Genomic DNA, 27,530 nt, shown 5'->3' on the forward strand with positions numbered 1-27,530 from the left:
AAACAGGCTGTCAGGCGTGGAAGCCATCTTTTGCATTGGGCCTTCATGCCACATTTACTGCTGTGGGAAACTGGGAGGGGGGAATTGTATGGAGCAGGGGTGATATATATAGTCATAACAACATTCCTTTCTCAGAGAGTCAAGGACGTCTTGCCCTGCACCTGGAGTGGGCGTGGTGACTGGGAGGCACCCCCAGTTGGGATGGGGCTTTGACTGGACCACATGATGAACATGTGGGTACAAGGGAAGGGACTTGGACTTTCCTTTGGGTGGGGAAAACCTGGAAGCTTTCAGATTCAGGTTTTCCCAGATGTGCCAATATGACATCTCTAATAAAATGGAACTTTGAGGAACTTCAAGCCTCAGAGTCTTCTTTTGTTGGGGGCGTTACTTGGAACCCTGACACAAGCAGGGTTCTGGAGGCCAAAATCTATCTGAGAGGAGCAAGGAAGGCCTTGGTGCCCCATCCATAAACTCCATTCAAGGCAAAATGCAGCAGCTGGATGCTTGTCAGAGTTCTGGTTTTAAGGAGAAGGGAGCCAAGTGGATGGATTCCTGGGAAACCGCTGCCAGTTGCTCTCCATCAGGCTGGCTAAAGCAGGGGTCTCCAACCTTGGTCCCTTTTAAGACTTGTGGACTTCAACTCCCAGAGTCCCTCAGCCAGCAAAGCTGGCTGAGGAACTCTGGGAGTTGAAGTCCACAAGTCTTAAAGGGACCAAGGTTGGAGATCCCTGGGCTAAAGGATATCTGTGGCTCAACCTGCTATCAAGCTTCTGTCCAGTCTCCCAGGGAGGGGCCACGGTGGCCCTCTTTACCTTATGTTCCTGGTGTCTATCCAGCAGGGCCTCCGCTCCCGCTACATCGTTGGCAAGTTCGTCAGCATTAATTAGCGCTTTCATTTCGGTCACCCAGCTGGTTAAATCCCGAAAATCGGCCAAGAATCGCTGCAGTCTTCGGGTGATGAGAGAAGGCGGAAGAAGAAAAGAAACAGCGCCATACATTAATCCAAGCTTCTCCATCCAGGGTGGATTTGATTTAAATCAGGATTTAAATCACTTGTGAAAAAAGCTTGATTTAAATCAACTTGATTTGAATCATAATTTTTAAAGAGCAACTTGTCATCTCTGTCCCACAGCGGCTCCTCTTCAGACCCGCTGTTGACTCACTAAACAGTCACAATATTGCAGAATATACAGCCTCCTGCTATATAACTAAGCTCCATTTCATGAATAAACTAAATTATGAATGTATCTTACAGTAGTGGCCAAAATTGTGGAAACCTTTTGGGAAAAGTGCATTTTCTAGTACCATAAAATTATATATCAATGGAAAGGTAATTTAATCAATAAAGTAATGCAATAACTTTTATGAAAGATTTGCTATTAGAATGGCAGTTACAGTATAGAGAAGAGAAGTGAAACACATAGAAAAAACAAGATATCCAAAAATTATCACCACAGAGAAAACGAGATATGCAAAACATATCACCATGTCAGTTAATATTTAGTTGGGTAATCTTTAGCATTAATTATGGCCTTACAACATCTTCCCATGGAGTGAACCAAGTCTTTTAGTTCTGCAGCTGTTCTAATGTGAAACCAAGATTGAATGATGGCTTCTATTAACTGGGTTTTATTGCTGGATCACTTCTGACTAACAAGTTTCTTTAGTTGGCTCCCTAGATTTTCAATTCTGGGCTATTCCCAGGCCATTCCAGCAGTAGAATAGGATTATCTTAAAACACCCCCCCCCATTTTTTTTATTAGACCTCAAACCTCAAAAATAGACTTTTCCCAAAAGGTTTCCACAATTTTGGCCACTACTGTAAATGGAAAACTATCTTTAGATAGATTTTTACTCCAAAAAGCATTATATTAAAATGAATAAATCCATTTTTTTATTTTTTTTAAAAAATCATCAATTTTTATCCACCCTGTCTCCATCTGTCACCCTAGGTTCAAGTTCCATTGAGTTCAACTTCCATTGAGGACCTGTATACTGCACGAATCAAGAAGAGGGCCGTGAAAATATTTACAGACCCCTCGCATCCTGGATATAAACTGTTTCAACTCCTACCCTCAAAACGACACTATAGAGCACTGCACAACAGAACAACTAGACACAAGAACAGTTTTTTCCCCGAAGGCTATCACTCTGCTAAACAAATAATTCCATCAACACTGTCAAACTATTTACTGAATCTGCACTACTATTAATCTTCTCATCGTTCCCATCACCAATCTCCTTGCACTTATGACTGTATGACTGTAACTTTGTTGCTGGCAATCCTTATGATTTATATTTATATACTGACCATCAATTATGTTGTAAATGTTGTACCTTGATGAAGGTCTTTACTTTATGTACACTGAAAGCATATGCACCAAGACAAATTCCTTGTGTGTCCAATCACACTTGGCCAATAAAATTCTATTCTGTTCTATTCTAAGTTTCTGTGTTGCCTGCCTGCTGAATTCTGCCACAACTAAAAACTTTCTCCCTCTTTCCAGTTTTCTGTTCCATAGCAAGTTTCATTTCGTGTCATGTGTTCTTGCTTGGGGTCGGAAACGAAGGGAATCTCTTTTCACGAGCATTAGAGCATCGTACCGATAGGAGTCGTTCAGACGTGCGTGTCTCTCAGCAGCCCGGGTACGAATTTGCTCCCAGTTTGCAATCAGTTCCTCTCGCTTCACGTGGATCTGAGAGGCGTTGAGAGGGTGGGACTCCTGCAGCCGGTCAGCCTCCGCACACAGAGCCTTCACCTAAACACCACAGAGAAACGTTGATTAACACCAGAGCAACAGAAGCTGGGGGGAAAAGGAAGCCCCAAATAAAGTTGTAACAAGAATGTTAAGAACACTGTGACAAACTCTTAAAAATGCACGCGTATTCTTTATGAATATCATCATCACCTTTTAATGACCTCATAAATCCCTTGCAGAGTGGAGTCTGGGCAACTGAATGGAGCTGGGGGGGTTTACTGGCCGGATGCCATTCCTGTCACCAACGCGGAGGTTTTTTTCAGCAGATAAATTCTCATTGTGTCCAGAGAGAGAAATATCTGCCTCTACCTAGGATCGAACCTACAGCCTCCTGATTGTGAGGCGAGAGCGCCACCTCTAGGCCACCGCACCACTCTATTCTTTACGATTATACTTGGAAATAAATTAAGGTTACGGCTGTAACTGAGCAAATATGATTACAATATGACAGATGTTTGGAGATTTTGCTCAGAATTTTTTTTTTTAATCACTGAAACTGGATTTTGACAACTGCAAAAGAAGGGAATTAGCAAGAATTGATTTAATTCAGGGGTAGTCAACCTTTTTATACCTACTGCCCACTTCTGTATCTCTGTTAGTAATAATATTTTCTAACCGCCCACTGGTTCCACAGTAATGCGCTATGTATCGTCGTCTGCGCACGCCTCTCGCGCATCATGTATTGGGTTTGGAGGGGCGCCGGCTACCAGCTCTGCTTGTCTGTTACAGCTGGGTGATGTGGGGGGAGATGCACGATCTATTCTGGGACGAGGCTCTTTTGTTTGCGGTCGCACTATAGCGCCATTTAGTTTCACTTACCTAACATGAACTAAACTTCTGCACAGGCGATACAAATAGTATATTTTCAGAAATTTAAATTGTCACGGGGAATTTTATGAAAACCTAATGAAAATGTTTTTAAATAATGCTATGAAAATTTTTTAAAAAGTCAATTAAATTAAAAAAAGAAGAAGAAAGTGCTTCAGTATCGGAGAAAACCCCTACAGCCCACCATGAAAGTTGGAACGCCCACTAGTGGGCGGTAGGGACCAGGTTGACTACCACTGATTTAATTGATTCAAGGAGCTCTTCATTCAGTATGGACACAAATCCTTGCAGTTCTTCTGTGGGATTCTTTCAGGTGATTGAAAACAAAACCAAGGCTTAAAAAAAGGACCTGCTTGGGCCAGGGGTACCTCGTCAACCCCTCACAAACCCATTCCCAGCGGCACCCACCTTGTCTTCCAAAGCGGCTAGATCTCTCTCCAAACCCTCATGTTTGCGTAACAAAGCCTGCACACTCGCAAGGTCCCTTCCGAAATCATCCGAAGCCATCAGCTGCTCTTTCTCCTTAATCCAACTTATCGTTTCGTCCACATCTCTGTAAATACAGAACGGCATCAAAGCAGGGCCTTTCCCACCCTTCTCTGGGTTTGGACGGAAGGAAGGAAGGTTGCAGGCAGCAAAAGTTATAGTCCCTCTGTGGCTTTATTTATATCCCGAGAAAGGACTTTACGAGGGAGACACAGAAGGGGACAAACTCATCTCTGGGGACCGTTACTTTCTCCAACACCTGCAATGGTTGACTTTACAAAACGTATAAAGAACAGTTGCTGGAACTGGGTATGTCTAGTTTGATAAAAAGAAGGACTAGGGGTAACATGATATCATGTTTCCCCCAAAATAAGACATCCCCTGATAATAAGCCCGATTGGGCTTCTGAGAACATGGCAATAAGGCCAAGCGCTTATTTCAGTGGTCAAAAAAATATAAGACAGGGTCTTATTTTCAGGGAAACACGGTAGTAGTCTTCCAATATCTCAGGGGCTGCCCCAAAGAAGAGGGGGTCAAGCTATTTTCCAAAGCACCTGAGGGCAGGACAAGAAGCAATGAATGGAAACTAATCAAGGAGAGAAGCAACTTAGAACTAAGGAAGAATTTCCTGACAATTAGAACAATTAATCAATGGAACAACTTGCCTCCAGAAGTTCTAAGTGCTGCAACACTGCAAATTTGTAAGAAGAGATTGGATAACCATTTGTGTGAAATGCTATAGGTGTCAGGGTTCCATGTAACATCCCAAAAGAAAGAAAACCCAGAGGCTTCAGTTTCCTCAAAGTTACATTTTATTAGAGATGTCATATTGGCAACATCTGGAAAAACCCGAATCTGAAAGTTTCCAGGTTTTCCCCACCCAAAAAAAGTCCAAGTCCCTGCCCAAAATCCACAAGTCCATCACATGGTCCAATCAGACATTGTCCCAACTGGAGATGCCTCCGAGCTCCAGCCTTCCAGGTGCAGGGCCAGATGTCCTTGACTTCTTGAGAAAGGAGTGTTATTATGACTGTATCTCGCCCATACTCCACACAATCCCCCCTCCCAGTTTCCCACAGTTGTAAACGTGGCAGGTCTGAAGACCTAATACAAAAGACGGCTCCCAGACCTAACAGGCCACCCACCCCCGGTCAGAAAAGGAGAGATGGTTAGTGTGCTGAATATAGGATTTCTTGCCTAAAGCAGTGGGTTGGACTAGAAGACCTCCAAGGTCCCTTCCAACTCTGTTATTCTATTCTATTCTATTCTATTCTACTTTTCGTGTAAAAACTCAGGCAGACGGACATTTTTAATTGTGTTGACCCAACCGGTCAAGCTGATACCTGTTAAAACGCTGCACCTCGGCGGCTCCGAACAGCTTGCCCTGCCTCTGAAGAGCCAGTCCTTTCAGCCGCTGCCAGCTTGTGTTGACTTCATCCTGCTTAGTCTTAATCAGCTCCTCTTCCGGGTGCTGTTCCTAGGAAGGGGAGAACAGCAATTTTCATTGTCTATATGATGCACAATGACAATAAGGGCTATACTAACAGAGAATCCGTCACAGTATGAATATTCATAGACTGGGATAGGCAGAGCAACAGATCAGCCAATGGGGGCTGTTTAGATAGACATGGCAACAGGTCAGCCAATAAGGATTGTTTGAATAGACAGGGTAACAGGTCAGCCAATGGGGAATGTTTGGAAACTGAAACATAGTATTTGTTTGTATGGGGACATAAGAGACAGTTTGGAGCCTGGGCGTGGCTTAGACTTGCTGAACTGTATATAAGAGTTAGTTTGGCCTCTGTAATGGGTGCCTCTGTACAATATATTAGCCTCTGTATCTCTCTACTCTGTGATGACTTGCTTTTATGAATATGGCATCTGTGTTCCTGATATTGTATGCTGAATTCTGCTGTATGGTATTGTATACAAAGAAGTTTCTTATATATAATTGAATCCTGCAGAAGTTCATTTACCTGTGTGCTGGTCCATCAGAGTTTTGTTGCAACAAAACACCGACAGAATCTTTGGGTGATGTGTGAATGAGTTCAAAGCAACGGCTACCGTTTTGCACCCAAACTCAATCGTTCCACAAAAGGGATATTTTTAATGGGATTATACAAGAATTTGTTGCACCTTCCATCCGTGTCCTAAAATGTCTTGGACTCTGTGTCGACTGCCCAACTAGTGAATCCAAAATAAGGAAACACTCTCACAAGTTTTGAATTCCCAAAAGTAAAACTTTATCGGATACGCCATATTGGTACTGAAGAAAACACAACCAGCTTTGGTTTTCCCACGCAAAGGCTTGTCTAGTTACTCAATAGCTTCCTTCCCCATCCCTGAGTGATCACATTGTCATCGTCTGTTTGTTATGGGAACAGTCCACCTTTTTCTCCAACACCCCCAGTGGTGACCTTTGATGGCTTCCAGGCTCTCACGATCTCCACATACATTCTCAGCATTCCATTTCCCCCTCCCCTCCCCTCCAGCCCATTGGCAAGTTGAAAACCATTAAGGTTTGAAAGAAGCACAGCGGTTCAATCGTGCCACTTGGTCACAGAGCTAGTATTAGCTCTGGAACCATCTCCCCCCAATTTGTGTTCTCTATCTGCCTGGATTCACACCCCTTAAATCCTTAGCATGCGGGAAAACAGAAGCCTACAACGTGCCAAGTTGGGGGAGGCTGCCTTAAATTCCTTTCAGAGGTCAGGAAACACCGATTTTTTTTTTTATTGTGAGATGACCACTTCTAAAGGAGACAGAAAAATGGCCATGATCCAATGAGGTATTTCAGAAGTCTCTGGAGCAATGGCAGAAAAAGAAGCTAAGGAGCTCCCTGTTCCTTAGGATTGATGGAAAGCAGAATGGATGGAAAATATTGACTCAAGACATGGGCAGGGCAGGGCAAGGCATGCTTACTGGGCCAAAAAACCCAGCCCCAACTGGAATAAGCACTCTCTGCATGATTGCAGGTGTGCTATAAACATTTCACATTAAAATTTCAGGGAGGTGTGGCAAGATGAAAGCCAGACAGACACCCAGGGCCGCAGGATCTAAGCATCTAATCCATGCCAACCGCTCCCACAATTACTCAAGGTTCTGACCTGGATCAACTTGCTGGCAAACTGGTTCACTTCGTTCACCCTCTCCTCGTGGGCAGCCAGGTCCGTCTGGAACTCTTCAAACTTCTTCTGCAACACCTCTACATGCTCGAGGTCCAGGCCCAGCTCCTCTGAGGTTACAATGGCCTCCTAGGAACGACAACAACGAAAAGCTCGGTCAGCATGGGACCCTATTCCTACAGTCAAAAAAAGTGGCTGAGAGCACATCACACAGCCGATAACACTCGAGTAAAAGTGAAGAAAAGTGCAAGTGAGGAGGATGCCAATGAAACATCGATTTGGAAATACCTTAAAGACGAATAACACCTTTATTGTTCTTACTTAAGTATTTGTGTACCTCTTTTGTTTTGTGTACTTCTTTTAGTCTTATTTAATATTAAATGCACGAAATAATAAACTACCTTTTGGTATATCTTCTTTTTGTAGGTCATGACGGCAAAGAAGTGATGTTGACTTGGCCACGCCCACCCAGCCACACGCCCACCCAGCCACATGACCACCAAGCCATGCCCACAGAACCAGTAGTAAAAAAATTTGAATCCCACCACTGGTCAGCAGGCTAGGAGGGGAACAGAACCAGGATAGTCAGTCCGTGAGGGTAGCCTTGTTCTGAAACTTGGTGAGCTTTTAAAGCAGGGGCCTCCAACCTTGGCAACTTTAATTCTTGTGGACTTCAACTCCCAGAGTTCCTCAGGTTGGAGACCCCCGTTTTAAAGGGCCTGAGAGAGTTAGACCCTCTCCTTCTGCAAGACAGCTGCGTACTGGAATAGGGAATTCAAGGTTGGGGCATTAATTTTAGATAGCAAGCTAGCCAGATGTGCTATTGGAACATTAGAGGAAAACATTTAACCTTTGTTAATGGAGACAGAGTGGAGCAAGTGGCCAGTTTTAAGTTTCTGGGTGTTATCACAAAAAGAGGACCTGATCTGGGACACGCTCACATTGCAGCACTGGTCAAAAGGGTCCAGCAGAGACTATGCTACCCGAGACTTCTCAGGAAACAACAACTGAATGAAAAATGGCTGGTGGCCTTCTATCACTGCACCACAGAGAGTATTTTAACTTATTGCACTTGTGTATGGTTTGCCAATTGCTCAGTAGCAGACAGAAGAGCGCTCCGAAGGGTCCACGTCATTGCCCAGAGGATCATTGGTTGCCCTCTCCCCTCTTTGGAAGAGCTTTATAGCTCCCACTGCCTTAAGAAAGTTCAAAACATTTGTAAAGATCCATCTCATACTAGGCACGCTTTTTTTGAACTATTACCATCTGGCAGACGGTACAGGACAATAAAAACAAGGACAAATAGGCTGAAAAACAGCTTCTATCCCAGGGCAGTAATTATATTGAATTCTACTGTATAGTGCAATATTAATGCAATATCAGGAATTTTCAATTCAATTGTATAGAAAACGAAGAACGCGTGTTTGTGTTTTATTTTTATAGTTATAATGTACACTGAAGATGGCATTTAATTTCGTTGTACGAGGTGTGCATTGAAAATAAAACTAATCCGTTTCCTAGTTCCTTCCCAATCCTAATTTTAAATTAAGTCTGGGGGATCTCCAGTTATAGTATAAAGAAGAAAAGGGAAATACGTAGAAAAAAATGAGATATACAAAAATGATCCCCATGTTAGTGAATATTTAGTTGGGTAATTTTTAGCATGAATTACGGCCTTACAACGTCTTCCCATGGAGTGAACCAAGTCTTTGAGTTCTGCAGCTGTTATCATGTGAAACCAAGATTGAATGATGGCTTCTATGAAATGGGTTTTATTGCTGGGTCGGTTCGGACTAACAAGTTTCTTTACTCGGCTCCATATATTTTCAGTTGGGTTAAGGTCTAGGCTATTCCCAGGCCATTCCAGCAGTGGATTAGGATTATCTTGAAACTCCTCCTCCCCCCAAAAAGTGGTGTTATTAGCCATCAAACCTCAAAAATACACTTTTCCCAAAAGGTTCCCACAATTTTGGCCAGTACTGTAGAATAGAATCAGCTGGAAGGGGCCTTGGAGGTCTTCTAGTCCAGCCCCCTGCTCAAGCAGGAGAACCTATACCATTTTAACCTTCACCATTCTGTATGGGGCTGTTGTGATATGGCCCCCGCAAAGAACGCTCTCCCCCACCCCCCAATGATAACTCGAGCTCAAGCTCCCACTAGGCCTTCGAGGTTAAAAAACAACAACTACTATGTCCAGGAAGGGCTGTTGATGCAGAGACCTTGTCATTGATCCAATCCAACACATCTCCACATTCTCGTAAGTACTGCACCAACTTCTGGGCATGGAACAGCCTGACCCCTTTCTCTCGCATCTTCTCCAGAAGCAGTTCCCACATCCGGTGCAGCTCCTGCAATCGACTCTGGGAAAGAAGAACAACAATAATGATGACTCAACTTAAGACTCCCCCCACAAAAAAAAGGTGCTCATATGAACCAATTTTAACATGAATATATTTTTACTTCCAGCTGAGTTGTACAGGTTCCCCGTAAGCAAAATAGTAATGATGGTAGCACTTAAGGCTTATATAAGCAAATATAAGCAAATATTATAAGCTTATAAGCAAAGCTTCATGGTGCTTTGCCGTCTCTAAGCAGTTTATGAAAGGCTGAGTTAACTTTGAGCTGGTCAGGATCGAACTGATGGCAATGGGCAGAGTTAGCTTGCAATACTGCATTTTAATCATTGTGCCATCACGGCTCTTTATTTCTAAGAATTAGAGACACGATAGATAGATGATAAACAGACATGGAAATAGATAGATAGCAATAGCAATTAGACTTATATACCGCTCCATAGAGCTTTACATCCCCTCTCTAAGTGGTTTACAGAGTCAGCAAATTGCCCCCAACAATCTGAGTCCTCATTTTACTGACCTTGGAAGGATGGAAGGCTGAGTCAACCTTGAGCTGGTCAGAATTGACTGCTGGCAGTGGCCAGTGTTAGCCTGCAATACTGCATTTTAATCACTGTGCCACCATGATAGATAGATAAGATAGATAGATAGATAGATAGATAGATAGATAGATAGATAGATAGATAGATAGATAGATAGATAGATAGATAGATAGATAGATAGACGGACAGATGGACAGACGGATAGAAGACAGACAGACATAGATAGAAGACAGACAGACATAGATAGAAGACAGACAGACATAGACACTTTACAGATTCAGCCTCTTGCCCCCAACAATCTGGGTCCTCATTTTACCAACTGCAGATGGATGGAAGGCTGAGTAAAACTTGAGCCGGTCAGGATCGAACTGCTGAACTGCTGGCAGCCAGCAGAATTAACCTGCAGTACTACATTCTAACCACTGCGCCATCACAGACAGCTCAGTGCTCACCAAATGCCGTGAGGCAGCTCTACGGCCTGAATTCAGAATTTTAAGAAGGGAACCAAAATATTGGCAAAATCAACAGGCTCTAATAGAAGGGGGAGAGGGGGGGGGAGGGAACAGGGAAAATACTGTCCACCAAGCAAAACACTTGCAAAAACAAGGCACCCCACTTCTACTTGGCAACAGCCCATGTTCTAGAAACATCAATTAGCCAGATTAGACAGGTCTCTCTCCAACAAAGGCAAGCCAGTTGAAAACTACAGTTAAAATACTTTTGTAAGTTGTCACAGTGAGTTGCTCAAAGGGAAACACAACAGAGTTGGAAGAGACCTCGGAGGTCTCCTAGTGCAACCCCCCTGCTCGGGCAGGAGACCTTATACTGCTCCAGACAAAATGATTGTCCAATCTCTTCTTGAAAACCTTCCAAGTGAGCCATTGCTTGAGGATCTAAATTTTCTCTTGGACAATCCACACAGCGCAAGGAGAAAGGTTTCTTGCTAGAAACAAATCAGCCAGCAGAATATGGTTGGGGAAAGTTCCCTGCATTCTGACATTGTATTTCGGGGGCGGGGAATCGCACAATGCAAATAGCTCCCAATTGGGTCTGAAAAATGAGGAGGAATGTTACTTGATCATCCGGGGTGGGGGGAGGCTCCCTCCTACTCTGGGTAATAATATTCAGGCAAGCGTTAAAAACCCCAGAGCTTTGTGACCTGCAACTATTTTTAAGCCATTTTGGACCCTTAGCATGGCCAGTGGCTCAGTGACTAAGATGCTGAGCTTGTTGATCTAAAGGTTGGCAGTTCAGCGGTTCGAATCCCTGGTGCCGTGTAACGGGATGAGCTTGTCCCAGCTTCTGCCAACCTAGCAGTTCAAAAGCACATAAAAAATGCAAGTAGGAAAATAGGCACCACCTTTGGTGGGAAGGGAACAGCGTTCTGTGCGCCTTTGGCGTTGAGTCATGCCGGCCACCTGACCACGGAGACATCTCCAGACAGCACTGGCTCTTTGGCTTTGAAACAGAGAGGAGCACTGCCCTCTAGAGTCGGGAACGACAAGCGCATATGTGCGAGGGGAACCTTTACCTAGCATGGTCAGGAAAATCAGGATAGGCAAGGATGCCTTTCATGATTTGAGATTCAGGTGAAGCCTCATTTCAATAGACAAAACTGGGTGGAAGAATTTCCTTTCTGAACAAAAGAGTCCTTCCTTGTGCCGATTTGCATAATGAACCCCTTACGACAATTCTTGGCATTGATTTACATCAATTGCATAAGTATGTCAAGTGCAAATGGGACATGACCGAAAATATATTGTTTGCCTAATGACAACAGTAGACAAACAGCAGGAATCAAAGGGAAGTTTGTTTCATGAGATTTCGCTGTATCTAATATTGACATTTTCTCCCCTCTTGTCTTTGGGTTTTTAAATCTCAGGGGGTCTCTTTTGGGGGGAAAGGGACCCGAGGCAGGGTAGACATGATATTGTTAAGAAATAAGTGTCAGGATGCAGTCCGGGATATCATTCGTATGAAAAGTGACCTGTTTTTTTGTGCCATGCAGACAGGGTGGATTTGATTTAAACCAAGCCGATTTTTTTAAATCACAATTTTAAATCAAGTCGATTTAAATCATAATTAGCAGGCTTGATTTAAATCAACTGGGTTTAAGTTACAACTTTTAAAGAGCAACTGGTCATCTCTGTTCCACAGCAGCTCCTCCTCTGACCTGCTGATGACTCACCGACAATCCCAATATTGCAGAATATACAGCCTTATGCTACATAACCAAGCTGCATTTCATGCTGAATAAACTAAATGATTAATGGATCTTAAATAGAAAACTATCTTTAGATAGATTTTTTTTTACTCCAAAGGCATTTTATTAAAATAAATTTGATAAAAAAAATTTAAAATCTGATTTAAATTTTAAAAAATTCAATTTTTTTTATTTTTTATTTTAAAAATCATTGATTTTTATCCACCCTACAACAGTCTCCTCCCGGACTCAAAACTGGCTACCATGTACGCAGTGGCAAAATTCTGTGTCTCTGCAATGTCCACAAGAAAAAAATTGGTTACAGAATTATAGCTGTCAACTTGTGCCAATTTTTGGAGATATCTAGAACGATTTTTGGAAAAATATATTTATTCGCATACTTATCGGCTCTCCATTTACGTAAATTAGGGAGTGACCCTAACGGTTTGAGATCATGTATTTTCTTAATGGGGATGTTATTATCCACTATTAATGTCAGTATTGTTTTTAATACATTCTATGTCTATTGCTGGTCGATGACCGTAATAAAGTTATACTCTGTTCTATCCACCCTGCGTGCAGAGCAATTCTCCAACCGAAGGGAAACAAGAGAGGCACAGCCAAATTCAGAGGGGAAAAACACAGAGGCATTCAAAGAACAAGAAGGGTTCAAAAAAAAGAAAGAAAAAAGAAACCACCACAACACGCCACCCACAGAACCACCTACTCGTATGTGGGCCCCAACCTGGGTGGTGGTTACTATTGGGCGCTGAGCAGTCCTGTAAGGGGTGAAAGACTGAACAGGCAGGTTACCATGGCAGATAAGAAACAAAAAATATTCCCAGAGCCACACACACCCTCGTTCATAATTTGGAGCAAATGGGACTTTGCTGGCAACGTAACTTGTGAATGACACCTGAGGATGGCTCTTCTGAATGCAGGCTTCCACCAAAGGCAGCCTGTGGACTTCTCCATAATCACAGTTAAAAAGGAGAAGGCCTTGCTTGGCATTGAAAGTGTTTTTTACAGTGGGACCGGTCTATCATTTGCACCTCTATAACTGTCTGGTTTGGTTCTGCAACCTAACAAAACAGACACAGACTTCAGAGGATAATTAGAACTGCAGAAAAAATAATTGCTACCAACCTGCCTTCCATGGAGGACCTGTATACTGCACGAATCAAGAAGAGGGCCGTGAAAATATTTACAGATCCCTCACATCCTGGACAGAAACTGTTTCAACTCATACCTTCAAAACGACGCTATAGAGCACTGCATAACAGAACAACTAGACACAAGAACAGTTTTTTCCCGAAGGCCATCACTCTGCTAAACAATAATTCCCTCAACACTGTCAAACTATTTACTAAATCTGCACTACTATTAATCTTCTCATCGTTCCCATCACCAATCTCTTTCCACTTATGACTGTAACTTTGTTGCTGGCTATCCTTATGATTTATATTTATTGACCATCATTTGTGTTGTAAATGTTGTACCTTGATGAACGTATCTTTTCTTTTATGTACACTGAGAGCATATGCACCAAGACAAATTCCTTGTGTGTCGAATCACACTTGGCCAATAAAAAATTCTATTCTATTCTATTCTATTCTATTCTATTCTATTCTATTCTATTCTATTCTATTCTATCAGGGCAACCTAGTCTACCCAAATAGGGGACGGAGCATACTTGCTTCTGTTTGATAGACCGATCCCATTAGAACTGTGGTCTCCAAAGCTGGCTGGGGAATTCTGAGAGTTGAAGTCCTCCAGGCTTAAAGTTGCTAAGGTTGGAGACCCCTGCATTAGAAGAAACACTTACCGAATGTTTCGAAGTATAAGCCACACTCCCCACACACACACACACACAAAAGTGGGTGGAAATATCTGTGCGCCTTATACTCTGAATATTTGGGGGGGGGGAGGGTTGGTGCAGCATGGATCAACTGTTCTAGAACGGACCATGGCAAGCAAGCCAGATGCATGCTGGGATGGATGCTGTGAGGCAGAGGCAGATTTCCCCCCACCCTTGCTTTCCCCCCCCCCCAAAAGCTAGGTGCATTTTATAGTCTGGAGTACTTTACAGTCTGAAAAATACAGTAATCTCTTTCCTGGTGTAGCTGACAAAGTATATTAACCTATACCAACCTAATGCCCGGGTTCAAATCCCAGAAAGGTATGGCTAGCTGAGGAGAGCTAAATAGCTTGAAATAGATCTACACTAATCTCCCTTTAAGGGACACAGTGGCTCAGAGGCTAAGACGCTGAGCTTGTCGATCAAAAGGTCAGCAGTTCAACGGTTTGAATCTCTAGCACCGTGTAACAGGGTGAGCTCCCGTGACTTGTCCCAGCTTCTGCCAACCTAGCAGTTCAAAAGCAGGTAAAAAATGCAAGTAGGAAAATAGGCACCACCTTTAGTGGGAAGGGAACAGTGTTCTGTGCACCTTTGGCATTGAGTCATGCAGGCCACATGACCACGGAGACGTTTTCGGACAGCGCTGGCTCTTTGGTGTTGAAACAGAGATGAGCACCGCCCCCTAGAGTCGGGAATGACTGGCACGTATGTGCGAGGGAAACCTTTACCTTTACCTTTACCTTTAATCTCCCTCTATTTTTTTGTAGGTAAATATAAATTCAACACTCGGCATTAAAACGTCTTCCATAAGGTTAATTTTTAATGGGTGGTTTTATTACTTGTTATTTTAATATTCAGCCTATGGATTCAGATTTTTAAATTCAAATATTGTGTTTTAATCTTTGTATATGTCTTTTTAACTTGGCTGTAAACCGCCCTGAGTCTTCGGAGAAGGGCGGTATAGAAATGTAAATAATAAATAAATAAAATAAAGGCAACAAGACAGGGTGATTATACTGCTGGGTTTTTGATTAATCATCGGCTGCTTAAAGCCTGGCTTGGCCAGGCAGATCCACCCTCCGCGATTCAGCTCCGAAAGGAGATTGTTGGAGGCCATCAACACTCACCCTGATGACTTCCACGGCAAAATGCCCCTCGTTGATCATCTGGTTCCCTGTCTCGTCCAGCTTAACGATGGCTCCGGAATTGGCCTGCACTTCAGCTTCAAAAGCTTGGTGCTTTTGCAGCTTCCCCTGGGAAAATATATATATACATAACGTTGGCGTCACAAGTTCTGTGCGGCATCTTCCTGCGGCCACCCGAATATCTCAGCTGCTCCATCCACACCTGAGGAGGTCCTTACCTGCAGATTCGAAGGATCTTTGTAGTTTTCATCGGAGGCGATCTGCAGCTTCTCCTGGATCCATTTCTCCAGCTCGTCTGCGTCCCGCTGAAAGAACTGGAATCTGTATGAATCTTCAAGCTTCTGGCGCCTCAACGTGGAGAGCTCCTTAAACCGGTGATACCGATCCAAAACCTGTTGACGTCTCTCTTGGATGTCCTCGGCTGTTTCCAGCACTTTTACGCCGGTGGGATCCATTCTCTGAAAGGCAAAAGGCATCCATGAACACCGGGAGATAATACGGGGAGTCCTCGACTTACGACCGCCGTGGAGCAGCCTAAAAGTGCAGCTGCCAAATGAGACAGTGGCTAAGCAAGCTTTGCCCCCGTTTTTACGACCTTTCTGGCCACAGTTGTTAAGTGAATCTGGTTCCCCCTCCCCCTCGTTAACGTTGCTTGTCAAGAAGGCCGCAAACGGGGATCATGTGACCTTGGGACACGGCCATCGTCATAAATACGAGTCGGTTGCCAAGCGTCTGAATTTGGATCACGTGACCACGGGGGGGGGGGGTTGGCGGGCTACTAATAAGTGTGGAAAATGGCCGTTAAGTCACTTTGTTCTGTGCCGTTGTAACTTTGAACGGTCACTAAGTGAACTGTTGTAAGTTGAGAACTGCCTGCACCTTCGGCTGCGGTGGTTAACCGCAGTCGTTGTCATTCCCTATGAACAACTGAAGGCCCCCAACTGCACTGCAGTCTTTTAAAAACATGCTTGAGCAGAGAAAGGGAGCAGCTGAATTCCGCTTTACGATGTTAATTTAAACCAGGGGTCTCCAACCTTGGCAACTTTAAGCCTGGAGGACTTCAACTCCCAGAATTCCCCAGCCAGCTTTGCTGGCTGGGGTATTCTGGGAGTTGAAGTCCTCCAGGCTTAAAGTTGCCAAGGTTGGAGACCCCTGATTTAAACCACAAGTCAAGTTTTTCAAATCTTGTCTGCCTGGTCAAACCCAAGAACCCCACCTTGGCGTACCTGTTGTAGTATGTTGTATGTATATGTTATATGTATGCTGCTGGTTATGTGGCAAACCTTAAACCAGATCAAATTCGAAGCACATGATCCGTCCCTAAATCCAGTTTTAGCATCGTGTTTATTGGTCAGGACAACCTGCTGGGTTTTTGTTTTTTTTTTGTTTACATTTATACCCCGCCCTTCTCCGAAGACTCAGGGCGGCTTACAGTGTATAAGGCAATAGTCTCATTCTATTTGTATATTTTTACAAAGTCAACTTATTGCCCCCCCAACAATCTGGGTCCTCATTTTACCTACCTTATAAAGGATGGAAGGCTGAGTCAACCTTGGGCCGGGCTCGAACCTGCAGTAATTGCAGGCTACTGTGTTCTTAATAACAGGCTTTACCAGCGTGAGCTAAACCGGCCCAAGGTTTCAGTTTGTCTCCCACAAAAGACACAATCGGGCACTTGAAAGCATAGGACCGATGGCTGTACAGGTAGTCTCGACTTACAATGGTTCGCTTAGTGACCATTCAAAGTTACGACGACAGCGGAAAAAAGGGACTTGGGACTGTTTTTCCGCACTTGCGACCGTTCCAGCAACCCCGTGGTCACGTGATCAAAATTCAGACAGTTGGCTCCTAGCTACATACTTATGATGGGTTGCGGTGTCCCAAGGTCACAATACACCCCCCACCCTCTCTTTTCTGACCTTCTGTTGAATCTGGGAAGCCGGATTCACTCAACAACCTTAACTTGCAGCGTGATTCACTTAACAACCGAGGCAAGAAAGGTGGTAAAAATGGGGGCAAAACTTGCTTAACAAATGCCTCGCTTAACAACGTAAATTTTGGGCTCAATTGTGGTCATAAGCTGAGGACTGCCTATAAAACAGATTGCTGAAGAGAATCATGCTATCATGGTAAATGCAACCTTTTCGAAATTGTGCAAGCTTCAATGTGGCAGAGAAGCCGTTTCAAGCAACCCCAGTTTCTGCTTGCATCCCCTTCCGGAGGCCTTTAATAATTCCACAGCTACAGGTAGTCCTCAACTTACGACCACAATTGAGCCCAACATTTCTGTCGTTAAGCGAGATTTGCCCCATTTTACGACCTTTCTGGCCCTGGCTGTTAAGCGAATCACGGCAGTTATTAAGTTAGTAACACGGTTGTTAGGTGAATCCGCCTTCCCCCATGGTCTTGGCTTGTTAGAAGGTCGCAAGCGAGGATCACGGGAGGCCAAGACACTTGCGACCGTCATAAATTCGAACCCGTTGCCAAGGGTGTCTGGATTTTGATCTCCTGACCGCACAGAGGCTGCAATGGTTGTGTCAAAAACAGCCGTAAGTCCCTTCCTTCAGTGCCGTTGTCACTTCAAACGGCCACTAAAGAAACTTTTGTAAGGTGAGGACTCAGCCTACTGTTGCCTAGATCAGAGGTCACCAACTGGTGGTCCGTGGACCACTGGTGGTCTGTGAGAAAATTTTGGTGGTCCACAGAAAAATTATTTGCATTTTTTAATATTGCACTAAATCAGAGGTTCTCAAACTACGGCCCCTGGGACGGATACGTGCAATGAACGTTTGTGTTGCTGCAGAGTCTCCCCCTTCGAGGTCGTTTTGTGCAGGTTGGAGGGGGGCAGAAATTCCAAATTGGGGTCTGCTTCAACCTCCTGATGTGGGGCTTTGGGCGAAGGCTGGAGGGAAGTGCTACTGATGGCGAAGAACCGGAGGGCCTCGTTCCAGTGGGACTGCCTCATGGCCTGGAAAATGGCTGACCATCTCAGCCCGCTGAGCCTCCAGGCAACCGGTACCTGGCCTTGCACTCCCTCAGGTCTTCCCTCTGCTTGGAAAGCCTATGCTTGTAGTCCTCAGTGAGGTGCTTTTGCTGACCCTCCTTCTCGGCCAGATCCAGTTTGAACTGAGTAGCTGTTTTGCCAACTCTTTCTTGTGGTGGCTGCTTAGCTCCAACAACTGCTTCCTGTTGGGGCCCTAAGGAGCCCGGGTGGGCAGGAGAGCAGTAACTGGGAGGGGAGTGGCGATTAGAGTCCAGCGAGGCGCCCCTTGACACGAATGACATCAATTTGGCCACGCCCACCCAGTCACATGACCACCTAGCCACACCCACACAGCCGGTCATTAAGCAGATCATATTAGTGGTCCGCGAGATTTTAAATTATGAATTTAGTGGTCCCTGAGGTCAGAAAGGTTGGTGACCCCTGGCCTAGATTGCTCTCATCCCCTGCCCATGTGCCTCTGCTTTTAGCTTTATATCGGGAGCTGCAAAACTCAACAACTCTTTGCTATTCGTGTCACACAATTTTACTTGCCCTTCAACTGGAATGTGTGTGTGTGTAGGGGGAAAAAGGCTCCCTTTGTAAGCCGAGTAAGAAAACTAAGTCAATTGGAAGTGAAGTGCTTTAGTGTGGGAATAATGCGCTGTTCTTTTCCACTGGGAACAAAACACACAATTAAAAAAGAAAAAAGAAAAACCTCCACACACACAACTCGCTGACATCAGCAGGGTCACTGGTCCTGCCAAGGCTGGAGAATCTCACACGCAGCAGCCCGCCAAGCCAGCCGTCCACCGCCACCGCCACGGTGCTGCAGAGCGATGCAGCCTGCATTTCGCATTGGCCTTTGCGGCCGCCGAAGCCTCCGCCAAAGCGATCCATTTATCGGGTGGCTGGAAAGCCTCCATCTTTTGTCCTCTACCCCACCCCAAAATGGAGACCGGTGTGTTTTTTTTTTCCACACTTCTCTGGGCGTTGATAGGGAAGAACAGACTTTGCTCTCCAACTCAACACACACACACACACACACACACAGGGGCCATCATCACATTCCACACATTTTCTCTTGCGCAGGACACAAACCGGCTCCACCCGACACAACTGCGTTCTGCCGATAATGTCAGAGACAGACAGAAACGGCCAAGCTGGAGAGGGAAGATGGATTCAAAGGCTTATTTCGATCTAACACAAACCCACTAAACATGCTGAACTTCGGATTCTCTCTCTCTCTCTCTCTCTCTCTCTCACACACACACACACACACACACACACACACACACACGGGCCAGCACAGCAATCCCACTGCTGGCAGTGGCTAATGGGAGTTGGAGCCCTGCAGACTGGTTAGGTTAGGAAAGGCTGGGAGAAGGCCAGGAAAAGAGCTTTTACTGCTTCGAGATTTTAAGAGAGAAGAAAATCTGTCCAGTCTCTCCTTTTAAACAGGCTTTTTGCTTTTGGAAGGGGAAAAAAAAATTGTTTGCTCCCCCGAGGCTTCGCCTAAACAACAATGGCGCAGACCTGAGGCTGATGGGCATCCAAGAAATGGTTTCTGCCTCTTTCTTTGAACATCCCCTTCAAAGCAATTAAAACACAGAGAATGCCGGGCATCTGGTATAGAGAATGCTGAACAAGGGGTATTTTTAGCTTCTGCAATGCAAAAGCGATAATGCTAGCAACTGCCATTCACAAAGGAAAAGCCCTTGCGAATGGGGTTTGTGTGTGTGGATTAAAGGGGTTTTATAACCCTGCTTAGGCCACAGGCCAAGTTATGGGATTTTTCCTAAACCAGAATCCTGTATATTCTTCGGCCCAGGAAAAACCACATAGGAAGAGCTTATAACAAGAATTATATCTTGGGCCAGCCTCCTGTTTTCACTGCACCAGGTGAAGTGACTGGTTTCGTTCTACCTGTCCAGAGGCTACGTCCATGTAGCTAATACCTTTTCAATGATTCAGGGAGAAAGAGAAGAATAATCTTTCATTTTAGCGTCTGTGTACTACTCTGTTTCCTTGTCCGCATCTCTATCATGATGTCCCCCTAGTTTTTTTTCTTCAACATGAAATTTTCCCAACTGTGTGTGTTTCTTCCTAAATTGTGTGCGTGTGCGTACGTGTGCTTCTATCTTTTTAACACCCTGGAAGATGTCCAAGCGTACCCTAAATCTATGCAACATTGTTGGTTGCCTCAGGGATTTACACAAACATTTTTAAAGGGTTTTTATTTTCTGTTGTTTTCCTAATGGTTCCCTTAATCTGAAATTCACATTTCTTTTTGGCTGCCACTGTAACAAAGCTTTTCTTGGTGAAACAGCCACCTCCTCACCTGTCGCATCCAGTTCAAAGCCCAGCAAGGTGCAAACACCTAGATCAAGGAGGCACAGAAACAACTTTGCTGCAGCTCATGCATATATGCATTATGGCACAACCGGGCATAAACACTAGTTGTGCCTCCAATAAAGGTGAAATATTTACTGCCAGTTACCAGAAGCAAGTTCCTTCCAATATGGGCAGAGTTCCATTTTAAACCTACCTTGCCTCAGGGACCCCTGGAAGGCCTTTTGTCCAGCCTGAGGATAAATATTTAAAATGCCTTTTTAACCAACTTCTCATCCATACAATGGCAGCTGACATGCCAGCAGGCGTCCCCCTGCGAGGGTGTGTGCATTCCTCATTATTTCAGGAAAGGTGAAATAACCTTCCACCAAAGGCCAAATGTACCTGGGATTCAGCTGCATTAAAAATGAGCTGTCGGTATCGAAGTCCATCTTTGTGAGTGGATGAGCAATTCTCTATTGCAGGTGTGATGCGGCAGCTCCGACATTTGAACAGCCTATATAAATTGCTGCCCCAACCAGCCTTTTTCCTTCTACGTCTATTGTGATTGTTCCTATCCTCCTTGAAGGAGATCAATCAGGCCAGCATGAATCTTCATTTTAATATCCTGCCATCTCAGCAGCGAAGAAGGGCCAACCTTGGTAGCATGCAGCAAAACACCGGGAAATGATAAATCCACAAATACCTGAGATTTCATGATCTAAAACGTGACCTTTTAACAGTAGTCACTTTACAGAGAAGTGAAAATGATATCCCAAAATCCAGCATAATGCTGGGGTGGGGGGGAGTACGTTATTCCTTTTTATGCGCAAGAATCATTAAATATGCTGTTCTTTTCCATCAATTATTTTAAGGGTAATGACCTTCAGTTAATGCCTTCGATTTTCAAAGGCTTTCAACCGAAATGAAATAGAATTAGATCTTACCTCTCTCAACTCTGAAATTATTTCTGGTTTGAGTTGAAAGAACAAAGAATATTAGGATTTATCTATAAAATGATTAACTGGCAACTTTGGGTACATTTTTTAAAAAAATACGTCCCACCTCTAAATTAGTCATAGTCATGCAGAGGTTATAGCAAAGACTGCATTCTGTGCTAAATCACGCCAGGAAGAATCAGTGATCTTACACGGCATAGATAAAATTACATGCTAAACATGCAGAATCTGGAATTCATATAATTTGCAGCTCACTTGCTCCAAATACATAAATATAATTTCCCTGGCTTTATTTGCTTGCATCGAAGGCCACCCCCATAATACTTTGCATCTTTCCTATCCTGATCCACATCACCATTTTATATCTTGTAAAATGTGAATTAAAAATTCCAGAAAAATCGTTTCAAAAAGCAAAAGCATATTAAAGCATTCGGATTCCACTCCATGCACCAAAGACAGAATAAAACGGAGCATTTAAAATGCTCTTTTGTCACAAGGGCGAAAAGGCCAGGAACATCAAACAAGAAAGTGTGGTCCCACATGCATATTTCAAAATACCTGGGCTCTGACTTTGCGAAAGGACGACAACATGATGAAACAGCTCAAGAGTCTAAAAGGGAGGAGGCAGATCAAGATCACTTTTTTTTTTTTACTAATTCTACGCTAAATCCGTAATAGAACTGCTATATTATTTTGTCACAATACCAGCCATTCTCAAACATTAATTGCATGAAAATTAACCCATCCTACACGCTTACTAACTCCTTTAACTGGTTAAAATTAACAGTAATTTTTAAAAAGTAAAATAAAACTACTTCTTACTATGTAATTTTATTAGATCGACATTCTTCTGTTATTTCTGTCCATTCATTTGTGGTTTCTTAACGATGTGACAGAACTTTATTCCGCAACACAACTAAGTGCAAAATAAATCCAAGTTCAATTCCAATATAGACAATTTAAAAAATCTTAACGTAATTTTACAAAAGCGCTGACTTCTTAATTTGGATTTATCACTTTGAGCTTTTTAATTCCAAAACAAATGTTTCCTAGAATCTTCTAGTAGCATCCTTTAAGTTCTTGTGCTAGAAGATTCTAGACTACAGTTTGAATCAGTAGCTACACTGAACCTCACCTAACTGGATTTGCTTGAAATTAACTCTCGCTGTCTATTCCTAATGGGCACTCCCTAAAGTCTAAATAAAATAAAGTTAAGTAGCTAAATTGGAACTCATGTTTGAAAGCAAAAAAATTTAAACAAAGCAAGGTTTACAATAATTCTACAGGTTAACGGAACAGAAATTTCACTGAATAAGGAAACTGTGCAGCTAACAAGCTATATTATATTAACATTAATCCAAATACACTGCATACATATATGAACACACCTCACCTCAAATCTTCTCAGTTTATTCTGTGCATAATAAACAGGCAATTAAGAGAATTAGGACTGAATAATTATTTTAAATGTACAGGGATTATAGACTTTGATTAAGCACAAAGGATTTATGCTAGTCCAAGCCCTTTCTGTATGTATGTAAGAGATCTTGAAATATGACAGACTGTATAATCCTTTTAAAAACTGTGGCATTTTAAGCATTATTAGGGCTCTCTTAAGAAGAAAAAAATCAGTTCATTTTCCAGGGTGCCCAATTTCCTGGAAATCCTGCTTTTGGGGGAATCTCTTTTGCTGAGAAACCCCTCCTTCCATTCCGCTCAACCTAGCTAGCACAAAGCTGAGAGGTTGTTTAACACAAACAGCGGGACGCCATTGCTGCAAACCGAGGTTAGACGAGTGCCCTCTTATATATTTTCCTGCTTTTTTAAAAAAATCAAATGGATGGATGGCAAGTTTAGCCTAGTTCAAGTCTGGATGAGGATCCTGCTTTGCTTGGGAGGAGGGGAGGAAAGGCAGATCATTTGAAAGGGCTCCCGTGTTTAATTTGCCAGCCATAATTGAATCTGAATGAAATTCCTGCTGTTGCACAGGGCGGATCCTGCATCTCCCCCACTCCACACACACACACACAGAGGAGATCGGTTGTGCATATCCTTTCCAAGGGCGGAAGGAACCACCGGTCCACCAAGGCCAAGAAAACAATGCGGCAGCTACCACACCCAGCTCTCTTCCATCCTTATCCTTTTTTTAAAGCAAACCCCAATGCAATTTCAGGTTTTCGGCACACTTTGCTGGGGTGAAAATGTATTTTTTTAAAATGGCAAGCTAAGGTGACAATACAACACATAAGGTCTGCAAACACCTGTGATGCAGTTAAAGAGGGCTGTACTAATGAATTATGGCCAGAATGATCTCTTACAAAGGACCAGGGACTGAACGTCATAACTCGGATGGATTTAGAATACATAGAACAGAATGAATGGAATGGAATGGAATGGAATAGAATAGAACAATGGAATGGAATAGAATAGAATAGAATATATTCTATTATATCTATATAATATATATATCTATATTCTATATAAATAAAATATCATCTAGTGTTTAAAATATGTTACGTTACTTTTCCAAATTCAAACAAGAGGGTTTACTTTTTAATAGAAATAATATATTTACGCGGGAGAAAACCCGAATAACCAAAGACCTACATACAAACACCCGCGAAAACCTCAGAAAACAAATATATATATATATATATATATATATATATATATATATATATATATATATATATATATATATATATATATATATATATATATATATATATATATATAAATCCCAAAGGTGCTTTTTCCTCCCCAAAAGAGAACTGGATTTCCTTGGGGGGAGGGTTTTTCCCTTTGAAAATGTTTCGCTTCTCATCCAAGAAACGTTTTCAGTTCTTGGATGAGAAGCAAAATCTTTTCAAAGGAAAAGGGAAAAAAAAAACAAAGTCTAGTTGGTTGTTTTTTTTTTGGGGGGGGGGGAGTACATTTGGCACTAACATGGCCTGAATGACTGAGAATCTCCAGAGATATTTACACATGGTATATATGCTCCCTGATCTTTAATGCCTCTGGAGGCTTTACAAAAATATAAATTACGAGTTTATTTTATACACACCAATGGGCTGGAAAAGGCTGACAGAGGAGAGGCAGATGGTTAGCAGGAAGTGCAAAGATTAAATTTGGTGGTGTGTACATGACTGATAAGGGAATGAAGGGTTAAGCAATCGAAGGAGTGTTCCAGGAGGGTTGGGAAAAATATTTCAAGTTCCTTAGCATTTTCTTTCAGGCAACTAGCTAGCCAAAATGCTTTGGAGACCCTGCATCTAATTCATCTGAAGATTCCCCATCTGTAGCAGATTTAATTTTAATGTGTTGGGTTGTGTGCTGGCTGGAATCAAATTGGGATTCTATTTAGGGTTTTAACATTTTTCCTTCGCAAATAATTCTCAAGGGTTTATGTCTTTAAGCAGTCTCTAACCAATTAAATGAATTCAAACAAGAGGACAACAATGATCTGAGAAACTACCACCACAACAAAACCGTACAACTGGTGGAAATAGCAATATATTGGAAAAGAAGTAAACAACCAGACCTCCAGCTCGTCCTGCTTTGTCAATTTCCTCTCAAGAATTGTTAAATGGAAATAAAAACATTTGAATAGTTACAGTTTCTCTTTGCTCCTTCTTTCTATGAATATTTTTTTAATGGGACAATCGTTTACCCCACACATTTGGGAGATGTCTCTCAACAATGGTTCAATAGATAGAAACTTATTAAAATTACGCTGAACTATATGCCAAGATCAGGAATCCAGTGCCCCTCCTACTACTTCTTCAGTCTTGCCCAGAAAACTTTACTCCCAAGGCTGAGGTATGTACTCATCATTCCAACCACCCTGCTACCCGATCGCCACAAATTCAAATCATGCCTTGCTCCAAAGCCAACATTCTTAGGATGTTGCAGCTACACAACCCTCTCAAAGAACACGAACAAACGGAAAGAGTGGGGCACCCAATGCATTCAAAGCCGCTCACCGAAAGCATATTGGCTTAAAAATAAATTTGCTAAATAATGCTTATTCCTTTGCAAAATCTATTAGCTAGGTTTACAAGACCATAACGTAATCGAAGTTTGGATTTAACTGTGGAAACCAACCCTGCACATTCAAGCTGAATAAAACCGGAGGAATAAAAATTGTAAACAATGATTTTCATACCGGGCATGGTAGGTTTGAGTCAATGGGTCATGGTTAACGCAAACCCGGATGGGTGTGCAACATGTAAACCTATCCTCCCCCCTCCACAGGTAAGAAATCATGAGAAAAGTCCTTAATATGCAAGATAGGGTATTTTCCCCTTTCACTTCTGAATGCAGAAGGCTGGATGAAATGGAGCTTTCCAGCCTTTGGATGCTCTAAGATTCCAAAGCCCATCATCCCCCGCCGAGGGAAAGCTGGCCTGGGGCCGCTGGACAGGAGCCAGGCTGCAATGCAACCTTAAGATGCTTTGAACACCTAAAGCACCTTACCTGTCTACCCGCGCAGGCGCAGAAGGAGCGCTGCTCCGCCAGGGCGCCTAGAGAGGGCGCTCTAAGGCCTCGCCCATCTTTTCGCTCCGCGCTCGGCCCCCCCCCCCCGCCCCGCCTCGCGGGTCTCCCCCTTTTCCCCGCCGCCCTTCCGCGTCCTCCCGTTCTCTCCTCATCCTCACCGGGTCGGTTCGAAGGTCTCTCTCTTGCTCTCTCTCTCTCTCCGCCTCGCTTCTCCTCACTCCGCCACGCGTGACTCCACCCCTCCTCACAAACCCCTCAGACACCGACTGGACTCCGCCGGCGCCGGCGCCCCTATTTATAAGATGGCCCGTGGTGACGTCATCGCCGCAGAGTCGGCTGCAGAAGCCGAACCGCGCCGGGGCGGAGCTTGAGCGGCGGAAAGACCCGAGGCTTAAACGAAGGCAAACAGCCGAACGGGACCGGAAAGAGCCGAAAGCTTCAAGGGCAAATGTCTGCTTTGTTGGTAATACAGTACAGAGTGCAAATGGGTGGTTTCCACGCACGACGTCATTTTATTCTGTTGCTCAGCCAGAATAATAAAAATTTAAGCCTCTTCAGATTGTCTTCCACCCTGGCACACTTTGCCTGAGGGTGATGGATGCCGTCCTACAGCATGTCTAAAAGGCACCTTTGGGGGGGGGGTGCATTGAATTTTGCATTAATTCTTTTTTCGGGGGTAGGGGGGGGGAACCTGTCTCCCCCCCCCCACCTATGTGATCTGAGTCCTCCTGAAACCAACAGAAAAGTAGATTTTTCCCCCCTCCAATCCACACGTTGGTAGGATCTCATTGATGATTTATTACAGGGGTCTCCAACCTTAACAACTTTAAGCCTGGAGGACTTCAACTCCCAGAATTCCCCAGCCAGCAAAGAGTTGAAGTCCTCCAGGCTTAACATTGCTAAGCTTGGAGACCCGATTTAAAATATATTTCACTTCTTTACTTTCCGGCGTTTTTTTTCCCCTCCATCTTTTATTTATTTATTTATTTATTTATAGTTTAATTTCTATACCGCCCTTCTCCCGAAGGACTCAAGGCGGTTTACAGCCTTATTAAAAACACAAATAATACTTAATATAAATAACAAATTTAAAACGAATTTAAAACAAATAATTAAATAAGCCTAATTTTATCCTCTCAACAAGGCTAAATTGAGCTTGATCGCTGGACCAAAAACCCTATACCAAGTATTTATTTATTTATTTAGTCACACAGTATATATGTGTAAGCATGAAATAACTATACAATATATAAGCATATATATGAGTATGTAATAACTATATTAATTGAATATAATGAAAGGAAACAATAGGACAGGAACGGTAGGCACTCTTGTGGTCTTATGCACGCCCCTTACGGACCTCTTAGGAATGGGGTGAGGGCAATGGTAAGACAGTTTTTGGTTAAAGCTGTGGGTATTTTGGGAAGAGACCATAGAGTCAGGTAGTTTATTCCAGGCAT

At 43.4% G+C, this 27,530-nt stretch overlaps 1 protein-coding gene across 8 annotated transcripts in view; it reads right to left on the reverse strand.

Annotated features, from left to right (window-relative positions):
• SPTAN1 (spectrin alpha, non-erythrocytic 1) overlaps positions 1–26,348 on the reverse strand; it is an 88,254-nt gene extending 61,906 nt beyond the window's left edge. For 7 of the 8 annotated variants that reach the window (XM_058159702.1, XM_058159701.1, XM_058159698.1 and 4 more), the window contains exons 1-9: positions 22,132–22,179; positions 15,522–15,761; positions 15,286–15,411; positions 9,421–9,561; positions 7,184–7,330; positions 5,420–5,553; positions 3,999–4,143; positions 2,608–2,762; positions 816–951 (exon numbers count right to left, since the gene is read on the reverse strand). In XM_058159702.1, the coding sequence (XP_058015685.1) occupies positions 816–951; positions 2,608–2,762; positions 3,999–4,143; positions 5,420–5,553; positions 7,184–7,330; positions 9,421–9,561; positions 15,286–15,411; positions 15,522–15,761; positions 22,132–22,164 (1,257 nt within the window). In that variant the 5' untranslated portion in view covers positions 22,165–22,179. Of the gene's footprint in view, positions 1–815; positions 952–2,607; positions 2,763–3,998; positions 4,144–5,419; positions 5,554–7,183; positions 7,331–9,420; positions 9,562–15,285; positions 15,412–15,521; positions 15,762–22,131; positions 22,180–26,228 lie in introns of those variants that run through there. The other variant, XM_058159696.1, reaches the window with a different exon arrangement.
• Between the last annotated feature and the right edge of the window lie 1,182 nt (positions 26,349–27,530).

The sequence above is a fragment of the Ahaetulla prasina genome, chromosome 16 (assembly GCF_028640845.1).
Source record: "Ahaetulla prasina isolate Xishuangbanna chromosome 16, ASM2864084v1, whole genome shotgun sequence".
In the NCBI taxonomy this organism is placed as follows: domain Eukaryota; kingdom Metazoa; phylum Chordata; class Lepidosauria; order Squamata; family Colubridae; genus Ahaetulla; species Ahaetulla prasina.